Below are 14,138 nucleotides of genomic sequence, written 5' to 3'. Positions count from 1 at the left end.
AACATCCCCTAACCACTTTGTTTGATTTACTCTAATATTCCCAAAGCAGCTGGATACATGTTAACCTCTAACAACAATAATCTCCTAAAGACCTACATGACGCCAAGAGCATATTAGCCATCTATTCAGGCCAGTAGGTCTTTAGTTTTCTCAAAACACAGTTTAGTGGGCTGGGGGTTGTTTTCAGACGCAAGTGTAGTTCTCCTGCTTTGACGCACCTTTTTTAGCTCTCAGTTCCCTTCTACCAGTTGTGGCTTGTAGGCTCTCCTCTCCATATTCTCAAATACTTCCTGAGCAGGATGTGTTATGTTAGTTGCATTTAAAAGAGAAGTTTTCTCCAAATATGTGTACCCCTAGAATAATAAAAAAAAATGCAAATGAACCTATATATAATTAGCACAAGAGCAATACAAAGAACACCTGCTGAGAGAGATAGTCAGTGGTAGAAATTGAAAGTCATTTATTGTTTTATTTCCCCATTTTTGAAAAGAGCTATTTACAGGTGCATCTGAGCAAATTAGAACATTGTCAAAAAGTATATTTAAGCATTTATTTCAGTTTTGGATGATCCTGGATTATAGATTATGAAATGTGGATTTTAACCTAGCAATGGTGGCTTAGTGAAAGGCTCCTGTTGCTTCAATTATTGCATCAATGCCACATAGCATTAAAGACAATGAGCTTGTGGTTCTGCTAAGTTGTTAAGAAAGCCCGAGCACCTTTAATAATGACCTTTAGTTCATCTGCAGTGTTAGATCTCATGCCTTTTATCTTACAATACATCACAGATTCTTTATTGGGGTTTGGTTTAGGTCGGTTTTGCTGGTCAATCAGCCACAGTTTAGAAGTACTCATGTTCTTTCTTATTTTTCTGGACAAAAAAAAAAATGCTGCAGGTATCCCTTTTTCTACAACAATTTTTCCTTCCACTCAACTTTCTACTAATATGGATGGATACTGCACTTTGTGAACAGTCAACATCTTTAAAACTCCTTAACTGTCACCCCCAAAACGGTTCATAAGGACTCTGTTGTCCTCATGACAGGTAAAGGGTGTTAACATTTTGCAGTTTGACATCTACAGTATGTAGAGGGTACCTGTCTGTGGGTAACGGTAAAGTCTTTCCCATCATTGTGTTGGCTATAACAGAACTTTTCCAGTTTTTGAAAATACTTTTTATGGAATATTCATTTTTTAAGATTCTCAATATCATCCTATTTGCAATAAATCTTCATACTATGAAATGAAAATGTTTAATTATTTTGTAATTTACTGAGCTGCACCTGTATCTATTCTCTGAAGCAAAATGACTCATACTGTGAAAGATTCATATGTCCTTCGACTATAATAAAAATCAGAGAATCTTTTTTTATTTAGATACCAAAAAGTTTTTAGATCATGTATAGATTTAATACTTGAAAATGTTGATTTTATTGTTCTTGACCAGTCTACTACGATGTTCTGGCACACACTGACTATGTTTTAGTCTAAGCTGTTCCACTGCAACCTGAGTAGCTTCAGATGTCATCTCAAGAAGTTATTAAAAATGCAAAGGTTGGACCTGCATGACTGAGCAGAATGAAAAGAAGTCACAATGGCCGCGGTACGGTTTATGCAGGCCCTGTCAAAAACAGGTCTATGCAAGCAAACCATAAAACGGAGCAAACAGTAAAAACTCTCTCTAGCCATCACCCTACAAGTTGATCACAAACAGAAGTCAAGTAAAAGTAGGAAATGCTTTTCTGTTGGCAAATATTTTTAAAAGGGAACATCAACATGACAATGAGGAACAGACTTCCTTGTTGCGGCCAGAGTGTTAGATTTATTCATTTCTCACTAAGCCTGAGTGGGAGTAGTCATGCGTATCCAAGTTTACTTCCCTGATTCTGTGCCAAAGCTTGTATTAGATTTATTGGTGGAACAACAGAGTTGAAATCTGGGGAAGAAAGGTGTTGGAGAGATGACGAGATTCCTCTGTTGCTCAGTGTCTTTGTCTGCGTGAACAAATTTCCTCCATTCTGTCACTGTGTTGCTCTTGTCCCACTCCATTCTCTCTCTGTTTTAAAACGAATCAAGGCCTCGTCTGTCTATTTCAAGTGCACAAATATCTGTTTCACTTTCTCAGGTTTTCTGGGCATCCACACAATGTGTACTATCTTTTTTTTTTTGCTTTTTTAAAATTATTTTTTACTTTACCAAAATAGGACACTGTGGGTTGTGTCTTTGCAGGTGGGGTCCCATCGTGTCAAACTCTCAAGGGGATTTGAGGCAAATGCACCAGCTTTTGAAAGGTAATTGAAAGGTTCAGTGGATCTTTTATGAGTGACTTCAGTTGCACTTCTTCTCTTCTGCTGTACTAGATTCCAGCTGATTGATAGCCTTCTGAAAATCTCTGTCTCCTAGTTAAGAGTAGCAAAGGCTTGAAAATAGGATAGGATTAAGACTGAAACACTAATATTGTTACTGGGAGCATCAAGGACACACTAATAGCTCTTCATCAACAATGTCCTACCAAATATACAGTATTTTTTATGTAAAATGAACATTGTCAAACATCATGGGAGATGCTTTTGATTCAGTCTAGTATTTGTCCCTATATATACTGCTCTGCCTTCAAGTGACAGAGTAACATTTGCATTTGGAAGAGTTCCATTTCTGAAATTGTTTTCAGTTTCTTCATTAAATAAATCCCCTCAACAGTTTTAAACCATTGGCCCAAAATTGCTGGATTTACAAAGTTCCATTTCCGTTTCCAGGCAACTCCAAGATACAAATCACATTTGGAAACAAATTATGATCCATAATTTTTGGCATTAATCATTGCACTTTTTTTTTCCCAACTTGAACAGCTCAGTTGTTACCACATACCCCTCATTTTCTTTTTTTTTTTTTTTTTTTTTTTTTTTTTTTTTTTTTTGTAACCCCTCCAGGGGGTCTTTTTGTGGGCTCTAGTGTCCCTTTTTCATGAAGTAGGCTGACAGGAAAGGGGGAGGGAGAGGGGGGAAGACATGCGGTAAATGTCGCCGGGTCCGGGAGTCGAACCCGCGACAGCCGCGTCGAGGACTTGAGGCCTCCAAATGTGGGTCGCGCTAACCCCTACGCCACCACGGCACGCCCCGACCCCTCATTTTCTACTATATCTTTTAGCTAATAGACATTTTTTCACCTGTCCGGCCCTCAGTGGATATGTCAAAGACATGGTTTCTGCAGGTCTTTGCAGAAACCCTGAAGGGTTTTCTGTCACATTTTTTTAAATGTCTTTTAGTTGTGTCTTAAATTAGTACCCCCATTACTTGTCTAAATGTATACTTTTTTCATACAATTAGATTTTTTTGTTTTGAGACAAGTGCTGACAACTATCATGCAATGTGTGCTGAACTTCAGGCCTAGGAATTACAATGCTACAATAGATGCAAAGCAGGAGTCTGTTGCTTAACGTTCAGCCTTTCTCACAAACAAATCTGTGGGTTTATTGTAGCTAAGTGAAATGAAATAAAAAACATTTTTGTTACCTTACCATTACTAGCTCCTTTAGAAGAGTGTGACATTAACTAAATTTGTCTTGAGAAACATATTTCAGTAGCTGGCTTTAACTTTATATCAATAACAGTTCAGGTACATATTGTATTATGTTGCCGCATAAAAGGCAAAGTTAAGAAACTTGCCAACACAAATAACTCTCATAACAGAACCAGAAATGACCAAGATAAATTAAAAAAGCACAGTTTAATCTAAGTAACTTACGTTAAATAATTAAATTACTGAAGTTTTTGTGTTTTTATGTAGGTCTTTAAATTTGAAAGGAAATGTTATTTTAAAAGTTTTCTAAATATTTGTAAATATAACCATCTGAAACATGCAGAATCTCTAAAGACAGCTTCATGCAGTTCTCATCGGTTTTACCCTAGTTATATTATCATTTGTCAATGTTCTATTTGAATCTATAATACCTTCAAAGATTTTATCCAAATTAAAGAACTTTTTGCTTTAAATATTATCTCTACATAAAAAAGACTCCTTTTCTGACTTTAAATGAGCAGGTATTCTTGTCCTTTCCAGTATACTTTAGAGATATGATGTTGATAAATGCCCTTATTACTTATACTTCGGTTGTTTTGTGACTGGGGTGTGAACCATGTCTTCCTGATTTAGAATATGTACCACACCCAAATAGTACTGGAACCCTCCTTATCAATCCACAGCAGCCACTTTTGTAGCTGTTCCTATGTCCATTCAATTCACGACAGCCTTTAGTTAGAAAGTTAGGAAGACAACTGTTGATCATTTTACTTTGCACATATTTTGGTCTCTGCTGGATGGACTTTCAGTATTGCTATCATGTTAATAGAAATGTATTAAAAACAAACATTAAATCAAACCTCCTCTGCTTTTTGTACCCAATTTGTCCCCTTATTGCAGTTCTCATAGTAGCATATTTCAAATTTATTCTTTTTACTATATGGTTACATTGTTGCTGCGTTTTTCCACAACTTATTTGATTCTACAAGGCTAGCATATACATACTGCCATTAATTACAGATTAAGTAATGAGAAATATGGGCAACTTCCAATCTTCTGTTTTTGTGATGCATATGTTAACAAATTTTTCTTTCTGCTCCTTTTACTTTGTTTATTGCATCATTTTGGGTCACTTTGCCATTTTAACACCTCAGTGATGCAGAATATAGCTGCTTCCTTGACTAGCAAGTCACACACTGAAAAGTGTTAATGTCTTGATCTGATAGCTCTTTGAACAGTTATAATGTATGTAGTTTTAAATGTAATTATATTTACTGGTATTATTCAATGTTTTTCTGTTGTCATGTTCAAACTAACCTTAAACCTTGCTATAGTGCATTTACTTAAAGGTAGTTATGACTATTGCTATCAAACTAGTAACGACTTGTACTTGATAAATGCACTATATGCCTGAATCTGTTTTGCAGACACTTCACTGCACTGCGAAGGTTGTATGGAAAGCAGGTGATCATCAACTTGCTTGGAAGCAAAGAAGGGGAACATATGCTCAGCAAAGCATTTCAGGTGAGATTTCACTGCCTTGTTTTTTTTTTTACTAAATGATTTCTATTTAATGCAGACAACAACACAGGATTTCAGTGAAACAGTTGAAGATGTGCCGCAAGAGGCCTTATTACTTCACATTGCTTTGTGTAAGCTTGCAAAATATTGAGTTGTTTTTGCCTCTGCAGAGCGGAGGATTTTGCTCAATACAGAATGTGTCACTTCCTGCTCGGTTTTTGCACAGTCAGTTAGCAAAGGGAAAAGTTAAAGTTTAAAAAACTTTAAGATCTTCGACATTTTCAAAATAAGAAAATGTGACAGTATTACAAGCTTGAAATGAGCTTGAGCCTTTTTATAAAACACACATTTTAGTATGTGTGTACTTTTCCTTGTACTTGTACTGTAAGCTTGTACTTTTCTGCAGAAAAGTACAAGCTTTCCTGTGGATCAAAAAAAACATAGTTTGCATAATGAATGGAAACTGCTGCGTGTTTACAGGCCACACAACTGCACATTATACATCTTTGGATTATATTTAAATATTAACAAATATCTTCTCTTCCATTTTCTCCCCTTCAGAGTCACCTGAAGGCTTCAGAACATGGCACAGCAGTGAGAATGGTTAACTTTGACTATCATCAAAATGTGCGGGGTGGCAAGACTGATAAACTCAGCAGTGTTCTGAAACCACAGCTGAGTAAATTCATAGACGAGTGTGGGTTCTTCTATTACTCCGGGGAAAAAGGCATTGTAAGGTAAGAAAGTTCTTCCTTATTGTACAGATTTGTATATCTTTTCCTGCTTTGTTTCTTACAGTTGAAGTACCAGTATTACAGGTATTTTTACAACAGCAATTGACATGCACACACATTCCCCATCTTGTTAGTTGTCTCTGTTGCATCTAAAAAAATTTAGGTTTCCCTCTTTGGAGCTCTGAGTTTACAAAACCCTTCTTTTGAAATTCTGTGATCAGGGTTTCTTAAAGGTTGCACAACTTGGCTTTGCCTGTCACATCTGCTCTTTAATATTATGTCCACCCTTTTTTGGTATATCTCCTCATGTCTCTTTGCCCAGTCACCCTTAACCTTTTATTCTTTTGAATAATTTGACTCAAATTGTTACAACTAATATTATTTAATAGACATAGTCATCATCTTGTTGGAACATACTATTTACTAATTAATCCTTCTTTGGCAACGCTGTTACTTGACTCTACCCAGTTGTTTGCAGACCATCCATTAGAGGGCACCTCTGAGCTCATGGTCCATGGATGTCATTGCTGTGTTATCCAGCAACTGAAACATTCGTTATCTAAGTGATCAATAATCTCAATGGGTCTTCAGTAAAACTGTCAAAAACACATTTTCCAGAGCTTTCCAAAAGTACTTGAACGCTTTCCAGTCGTAGTACAAAGACAATGTTCAACTTCATTTGGTAAAACAAAGTAAAGTGGTGCATATCTCTGAAGGAACATAATACATATTTTCTTGACTTTTTGAATTTATTTTGGAATGAAAAATGCACATTTTTCATTAGCCCTCTTTACTCTGATACAGCTTAGTAAACAATTGCCATCAGAAAGCACCTAATCAGCTTATAGACTTCACCTATGCTCAATTTAATCTTTGTGTTAATACAGGCATTCTGTAAGTACTTCAGGTTTTTCCAGTTATGAAAGTGGGAAATTAAGTATCACAGGTTTGATTGGGAGGCATTTAATATAGAAGTTGAAATCTATAGCATTAGACATTTATTCTCTAATGACTTGCAAGTTAAAAGAAATGAAAGGAACTACAATAATGATAAGTCGGGTTCCATCAAATGTTAAATTATTGCATTTTGCAGTTGTATAAATCAGATTTTTTTTCAGGACTCAGGGAGGGACCATCAGGAGTAACTGCCTGGACTGTTTGGATAGAACCAACAGTGTTCAAGCCTTCTTTGCACTTGAGGTTTGAGTCCAGCTTGGCGTACATTAATGCCTGAAGTTGAAAGATTTTATAGATTTGTCTTTTATTCAAATTCCCTTTGCCTCCTTCCATTCAGATGCTGCCCAGACAGTTAGAACAAATGGGTCTGACAGAGAAACCACAGCTGGTGGCCCGGTTCCAGGAGGTTTTCAGGACCATGTGGTCTGCTAATGGGGACTCCGTCAGTAAGATTTATGCAGGAACCGGAGCTCTGGATGGGAAGGCCAAGGTATGTAGCGAAACAATTTAATACTTGGGAATAACGAGAAGTTTTCAATTGTTTAGGTAGTTTATAATGCAGGTTAGCAACACTGTGTTTTATGGAGTCCCATAGATTCTGCTCCAATGTATGATGTAGCATTACCACTGTCGTGGTCGTCCACTACACCACCCAAGTAGTTTTTGCAGGCTAATAACATGTGACTGTAAATGATGTTATCCAGGATTTTAACACCATTTTAAAAATTCTGAAGACTCATTTAAAAAAATATTGTACCATTTTCAAGTCTGAATACATCTGATAAATGCACACACATGAAAAGTAAAAAGAAATATCAATTTATCTTATTTTTTAGCTTTTATACCCTCCTGGACTAGGGCTTTATGTTGAACCCATGGCTCTTTATCCAGCTAAAGTTTAGATTCCAAACAATGAATTGACTGTCTTGCATGAGCACAATTAGGATATCAATGATTTCTTTATTGCTTTAAATATATTCAGCCATCACCTCTTAGACACTAATTCATGAACTGTAATTTTCTGTAAGAATGCAAGGTAATGATTGCATTATAACAGTTGCATGAATATTTAATCGTCTGTGTAGAAATTGTACCCTTCTTTAATTATGTGCATTATGTCTTTTGGCTAACCTGTGGACCTCTCCATCTGTGCGGTAAGTTATTAGGATGGTTGATGTTGGTTTTAAGCTATGGGCCTATTTCTGGTGTCCTGTATATATCATTGTCTGATGGCTTCATATACATGAGAATGGAGTTTGGGATAGGTGACAGATCTTCTTTACATCCCTTTGATTATCCTTCTAAAAATATATGCTCTCATTAAACTTTCCTGGAATCTCACTGTGAGCAGAAATTCAAAAATAGGAGAAACAAAGAGGGGAAACAACTACTTTAATTTCTTTTACTTGTAGCAATTACACTTATACTTATTTCTTCCATTAAAATGCAAAATCTTTCTTGGAATTTAGAGAAATCTGTCCAGATTGCCACCTAGTGGTCATTAATGAAATCTCAAACTTGTCCAGAAGATAATTGAAAAACACCACTGTGAGCTTCAAATCTGACAGATCTCTCTAGAATGTTCCTCCTTGTCCTTTTTTTTCCATCCTGCAGTGGTGAAAAATGTACATTTTTGACCAATACTTCTTATGTGTGCCTTTCTAACTGGTTGGATGCTAAATATATTTATGTATATTCTTGGCTTGTAGGCTGGAAAGCTCAAAGATGGAGCTCGCTCTGTGACACGGACCATCCAGAACAACTTCTTCGACAGCTCCAAGCAGGAGGCGATAGACATCTTGAGGCTGGGATCCACGCTTAACAGTGATTTAGCAGACAAAGCTCGAGCCTTGCTCACCACTTCCAGTCTTTACGGTAATTTTCTACAACATGATTTAAGTGCCTTATTATTTGGTGGAACATTTGTGGAAATAATGAGCTGCACTTTGCTTAAACTTTTCTAACACGGGGCGTGCCGTGGTGGCGTAGTGGTTAGCGTGACCCGTATTTGGAGGCCTTGAGTCCTTGACGCGGCCGTCGCGGGTTCGACTCCCGGACCCGACGACATTTGCCGCATGTCTTCCCCCCTCTCCATCCCCGTTTCCTGTCAGCCTACTGTGATATAAGGGACACTAGAGCCCACAAAAAGACCCCCTGGAGGGGTAAAAAACAAAAACTTTTCTAACATAAAAAACAACATTTTAAGCAATGCTAGACACAAAAAACAATGCAATGAAAGAATACAATGTAATTATTATCCCCTTCTTTTAACTTTTTCTTATATCACCCTCCACATTTGTTGGCTCATCTGGCTATCTTTATAAAAAGCCTTAAAATAAATTCGTCTTGATTGCTGTTAAATAATCTCACAAATACTTTCACTTGAGGACATTGATTGAGTGATGAAAAAATCTGGCATTGTCACTGGTACAACACTTATTGGCATCCCAGCTGTTAATGTTTTGAATGTCCCTCTTTTGTCAATAGCACAACACTTAGTCATACCTTATAACAATTCAAATGGTTGGATTAGAGCCAGGGATTCTTAAAAATTCCTCTCTGCACAATTCCTCTTTTCAAACTCAGTTGTTTTTCTGTGCAGTGAGTAATTTCTGCATTGTTTGGGTCATGTATTTTAAACCATTGTTGACCAGATTTATTTTTTTTTCATCCCAACTCATTGTTATGAAGACAATGTTTAATGGTTGTTGTGGAGACATAGGCTTCTCAGCAGCACTAAAGAAACCTTGTGAATTTTGAAGGGAGCCCTGACTCGGCTGATTTAATATTTACTGGCTATTATCTGTTGACGAGATGCTAACCTACAACTTTCTTCCTTCTCTCCCATTTGCAAACAATCTTAGTCACTGAGCCTGTCTTACAATCAGGTATAGTAACCGATAGACTGCAAGCAACAGATAGATATGTTTTCCTATCCTGTCATATAGTTGTTTTGTCTTTTTTTTTAAATTATTATTATTATTTTTTTTTTGCACTATTGGTTGTGGTTTATTCCACTGTCTGTTTTATTAGATCATTATAGCAATGATTAAACGAAAATGGACTAAATATATTTTTTTGCAGTGATGTTTCAGCATATGTTTTCAGTAGGTATTTACTGACAGCTATAAACCACTACCAAGGTTTACATTGTGAATGTTTTCAGTGAAGTGGTCACAGCTAAAGTCATTCTCCCATAACCTTTGTTTTTAAACATTCTAGTGAATTTCCTCTGTTGTTTTTGAATATAATCCCTTTCTTCACCAATATTTTCCCCTTCTTTGTTTCATCTTCCACCCAAACCTCCTTTCTAACGTGCACGTTCCCATGTTTTGGCGTTCTTTCCTTTTCAGCCTCTCCAAGAGTGTTGCTAGGAATGTGTCAGAGTCACCATAAATACACAAAGCCCAAGCAAATTCGGGTCTGTGTCGGCACCTGGAACGTCAACGGGGGCAAGCAGTTTCGCAGCATTGCATTTCGCAACCAGACACTGAACGACTGGCTGCTGGATGCTCCAAAAAAGGCAGGACATCCCGAGTTCCAGGGTATGTTTCTATTAATTTGTCTACTGTCATTTCTTGGTAATGGCCCCTTGAGTATGTATCCTATTTGTTTGGTTGAAGTAGGTGCTGTAGATGTTCGAATGTTATTATTAAATACAGAAGTGTGTACACTAGATATTAAATCAGAAAGTGGACATTGGTGATCCAGTAAGAAAATCAATCAATCCCTCCTTTTTAGTTTATAAGTCAGTACAGAAATGGTTAAGTTTAAGATAAATCTATGACTATTAGAAAGAGACAATTGATGAAATTGAAATAAATTGACAAAGATTACAGCTGATCTGTTTTCAGTAAATGTCCGTTGTGTTTAGCACAAGCTTTATTTATAAGATCATTACCCTTTAACTGTTAAAGGGTTCAGAAATGTGTTAAGCAAACACATTCACTGAATGACAAACATTTACTTTTGTTTCTTGACAGACAGCAAAGCCAACCCCATAGATATCTTTGCCATTGGCTTTGAAGAAATGGTTGAACTGAATGCTGGGAACATTGTCAGTGCCAGGTATGTGTTTAAGATTCTGCCAATCAACAACCTACAATTAGTTAATAATGGACTCAATATAGTTCAACTGTAATGTATTGAAATGTACAAAGCATATTTCAGTATGTTACTGTTAGACACACCTTGAAACATTTTGTAGCTGTGTCTGCAGCAGGTGGTTCTACTTTCTTCTCAATTATTTATAGAATCACCTTTTGCTGCAGCCTCAGCTACAAGTCTTTTGGGGTGTGTCTGTAACAGCTCAGCAGTTACTTTGTAATCTATCACATACCATCTCTTTAAAATACAGCACATTTCTTGTAACATTACAAAATTTAAAGGTTCTACAAACACTTGGTGCTAAGACTACTTATATGCTAAGTTTAAAAGGTACTAAACCCTTTGCAGAGCAATGTATACTTGCAAATTCAACTCAAGTCAGATATTTAAAAATCGAGGCTGAGTATTTTGTAAATTTCTACAAATTTAACAGTAATATAGAGTTGATTTTCTTGTTTTAATGTTGGCGCTCTTCATCTCTTCTTTGTCTCAGCACTACTAACCAGAAACTGTGGGCTGCTGAGCTCCAAAAAAACATTTCAAGGGACCACAAGTATGTGCTGCTTGCTTCTGAGCAGCTGGTGGGAGTGTGCCTGTTTGTTTTTATCCGTCCTCAGCATGCACACTTCATCAGGTAAAAATGGTGCAGATTCTGATCAGAAACACTTGGTGACTGTGACTTTAAGAAAACTCTTTCGAGTTTTTCATTCTTTATGTTACAGAGATGTTGCTGTAGATACAGTGAAAACCGGAATGGGTGGGGCCACCGGTAATAAGGGAGGTGTCGCCATCCGCCTGCTGTTCCACACCACCAGCATCTGCTTCGTCTGCTCCCACTTCGCTGCCGGCCAGTCTCAGGTTAAAGAGAGGAATGACGACTACAATGAGATCACTCGCAGACTCAGTTTCCCAATGGTAATGGCAGTTCTAGTCACAAATATTATATTTTGATTCAACTGCATTTGAGATAACATTTATCCTCTTCAGGGTCGTCTGCTGTATTCACACGATTACGTGTTCTGGTGCGGAGACTTTAACTACCGAATCAACCTGCCCAACGAGGAAGTGAAGGAGCTCATCAAGCAGCAGAACTGGGATGCTTTAACAGCTGGTGATCAGTTGTTGGAACAGAAGAACACAGGAATGGTATGCTTTGTAAAACACATCTTCACTGGATTAGTATCATTTGTCACTATATGATAGTGTATTAAGACTGATTCAGAATAGATTTTCTATGCAGGTTTTGCACCGTATTGCAAGAGTTTAAAAGTGTTTATCCTTTTCCCTCAAGCTAATTTTTTAAAATAACTGTGACCAGCTATTGCAGTTGTTTTGGATTATGCAAACTGGTTCAGTAACGTATTCTTACTTAGTAATCAATAATTCTATCAATTATCCTGACGATCAGTTGGCTGAAAAGGAAAATGAACACATTTTGTAGATTTTTCATTCCAACACCAAAGAGAAATGCATTAAATTATGCAAAAATTAAACAATTCAATTTCATTTTTAAATAAGAAGATACTTCATTTATTATCTAAAAAACAAAAACAATAACATTGCATTTCTTTACTGTACACCTGACCATTTGTAGCAAAGAATGAATCTACAACTACAAAAATATTTCTAGCATTAACCTGTGAAAATCTCAGTCCTTTGTCCTTGATTTAACATCAGTACAATGTTGGGCTGATCTGTTTAATTTTTGGATTAACAAATTGATAATTGGATAGCCAAATGTTCTTAATATGAGAATTTGAACCAGTTGAACTTTATACTATGCATCTTGAACATTTTAACACATTTTACATTTTATCTTAAATGAAAACTTGTAATTGTTTTGTAAAGTTTTGCCTTAATCACTGTCTGAGTATGTACTTCTTTCAGCAAATTGCCTTTTTTTTACTCTGTATATGCCAGTTAACGATTAATCGATTACTGAATTCATTTACAGTTATGCCAATAATCGATTAATCACAATTAATCCAATTAATCATTTCAGCCCTAGTGCAAACCTTCATACATCTTTGCAGATCTTCCGAGGTTTCATTGAGGGAAACCTGGATTTTGCCCCCACCTACAAGTATGACCTCTTCTCAGAAGATTATGACACAAGTGAGAAGTGCCGCACACCAGCATGGACTGACCGCATACTTTGGAAAAGGAGAAAGTGGAACTTTAACAGAACAGGTGAGATGCAGGGCATCTTAAACCTAAACCTTGTAACCTTTTGACTAACAACAATGCAGTTATGCCTTACTATTTTGTGCATTTATAAACAAATATGTAAAGTTCTGAAGAATTACATTTAGTCTTTTTTTTTTTGTTTGTTTGTTTTTTTATGTTGTTTTTTTACTCTGTGGTTGTTTTATAGCTGAGGAGATGAACGTTGTAGGTGCAGCCTCAGCATCTGGAGATGCTGAGGATAATCCAGAACAGGCCTGGAGCCCTGGGACTTTAAAGTACTATGGCAGGGCTGAGCTCAAGACCTCAGATCACAGGTAACCATCATGATATCTATGTAATCCAAGATGATTACTGAGAGTTTAATAATACCAGTAATTCATGTCTCTTCCATGTTTTGTGATATTTCTCTTAAGGCCTGTGGTAGCAATAATAGATGTGGACATCCTGGAGGTGGACCCTGAGGAACGACATCAGGTCTACAAAGATGTTATTGCCCTGCAGGGGCCTCCAGATGGCACCATCTTGGTGTCCCTCTGCTCCTCAGGGCCTGATGACTATTTTAGTGATGAACTCATTGATGAGCTGCTTGATAAGTTTGCTAATTTTGGAGAAGTCATCCTCATCAGGTGAGGCTAACATGCAAGCACAGAGATGTGTGTGGTGTGTTCCACCTTCAGCCTCTTATTCTCGATTACGGTAATTGTGCAATTTTTCATGCAGGTTTGTTGAAGAGAAAATGTGGGTAACCTTCTTGGAAGGTTACTCTGCTCTGGCTGCACTCTCTCTCAGTGGTTCCTCTGTAAGTTGGCTCCTATTCTAATTTGTTGGAATGATATACTTTGGATAGTTTCATAGGAATCCCTCAGCCTTTTTCTGCTCACCTTGCTGGTATGTATTGCAGGTCCTGGACAAGGTGATTGACATCCGCCTGAGGAGTCCAGGGTGGATCAAGAGTCTGGAGGAGGAAATGAGTGTGGAAAGGATCTGCGGCAGCATTCCCACTTCAGCTAGTTCAACCTTGCTTGCTGAAGACGTGGACGTGGGTGATGAAGATTATGATATGGAAGGTCAGGAGTTGTCAACAAATTGTACTTATCTATGTTAAGATTTGTA

At 37.1% G+C, this 14,138-nt stretch overlaps 1 protein-coding gene across 7 annotated transcripts in view; it reads left to right on the top strand.

The window, feature by feature from the left end:
• Positions 1-14,138, top strand: part of synj1 (synaptojanin 1) — a 31,926-nt gene that overhangs the window by 5,346 nt on the left and 12,442 nt on the right. For 4 of the 7 annotated variants that reach the window (XM_032576292.1, XM_032576296.1, XM_032576294.1 and 1 more), the window contains 17 exons: positions 2,230-2,291; positions 4,947-5,043; positions 5,602-5,777; positions 6,893-6,974; positions 7,069-7,221; positions 8,441-8,606; positions 9,596-9,619; positions 10,085-10,276; positions 10,715-10,799; positions 11,332-11,472; positions 11,561-11,753; positions 11,826-11,984; positions 12,872-13,028; positions 13,213-13,339; positions 13,439-13,651; positions 13,746-13,824; positions 13,927-14,092. In XM_032576292.1, the coding sequence (XP_032432183.1) occupies positions 2,230-2,291; positions 4,947-5,043; positions 5,602-5,777; positions 6,893-6,974; positions 7,069-7,221; positions 8,441-8,606; positions 9,596-9,619; positions 10,085-10,276; positions 10,715-10,799; positions 11,332-11,472; positions 11,561-11,753; positions 11,826-11,984; positions 12,872-13,028; positions 13,213-13,339; positions 13,439-13,651; positions 13,746-13,824; positions 13,927-14,092 (2,272 nt within the window). The remainder of the gene's footprint in view (positions 1-2,229; positions 2,292-4,946; positions 5,044-5,601; positions 5,778-6,892; positions 6,975-7,068; positions 7,222-8,440; positions 8,607-9,595; positions 9,620-10,084; positions 10,277-10,714; positions 10,800-11,331; positions 11,473-11,560; positions 11,754-11,825; positions 11,985-12,871; positions 13,029-13,212; positions 13,340-13,438; positions 13,652-13,745; positions 13,825-13,926; positions 14,093-14,138) is intronic. The other 3 variants (XM_032576293.1, XM_032576295.1, XM_032576297.1) reach the window with 2 other exon arrangements.

This window comes from Xiphophorus hellerii, chromosome 11 (assembly GCF_003331165.1).
Source record: "Xiphophorus hellerii strain 12219 chromosome 11, Xiphophorus_hellerii-4.1, whole genome shotgun sequence".
Lineage (NCBI taxonomy): Eukaryota > Metazoa > Chordata > Actinopteri > Cyprinodontiformes > Poeciliidae > Xiphophorus > Xiphophorus hellerii.
This window is presented reverse-complemented; position numbering and strand designations above follow the sequence as displayed.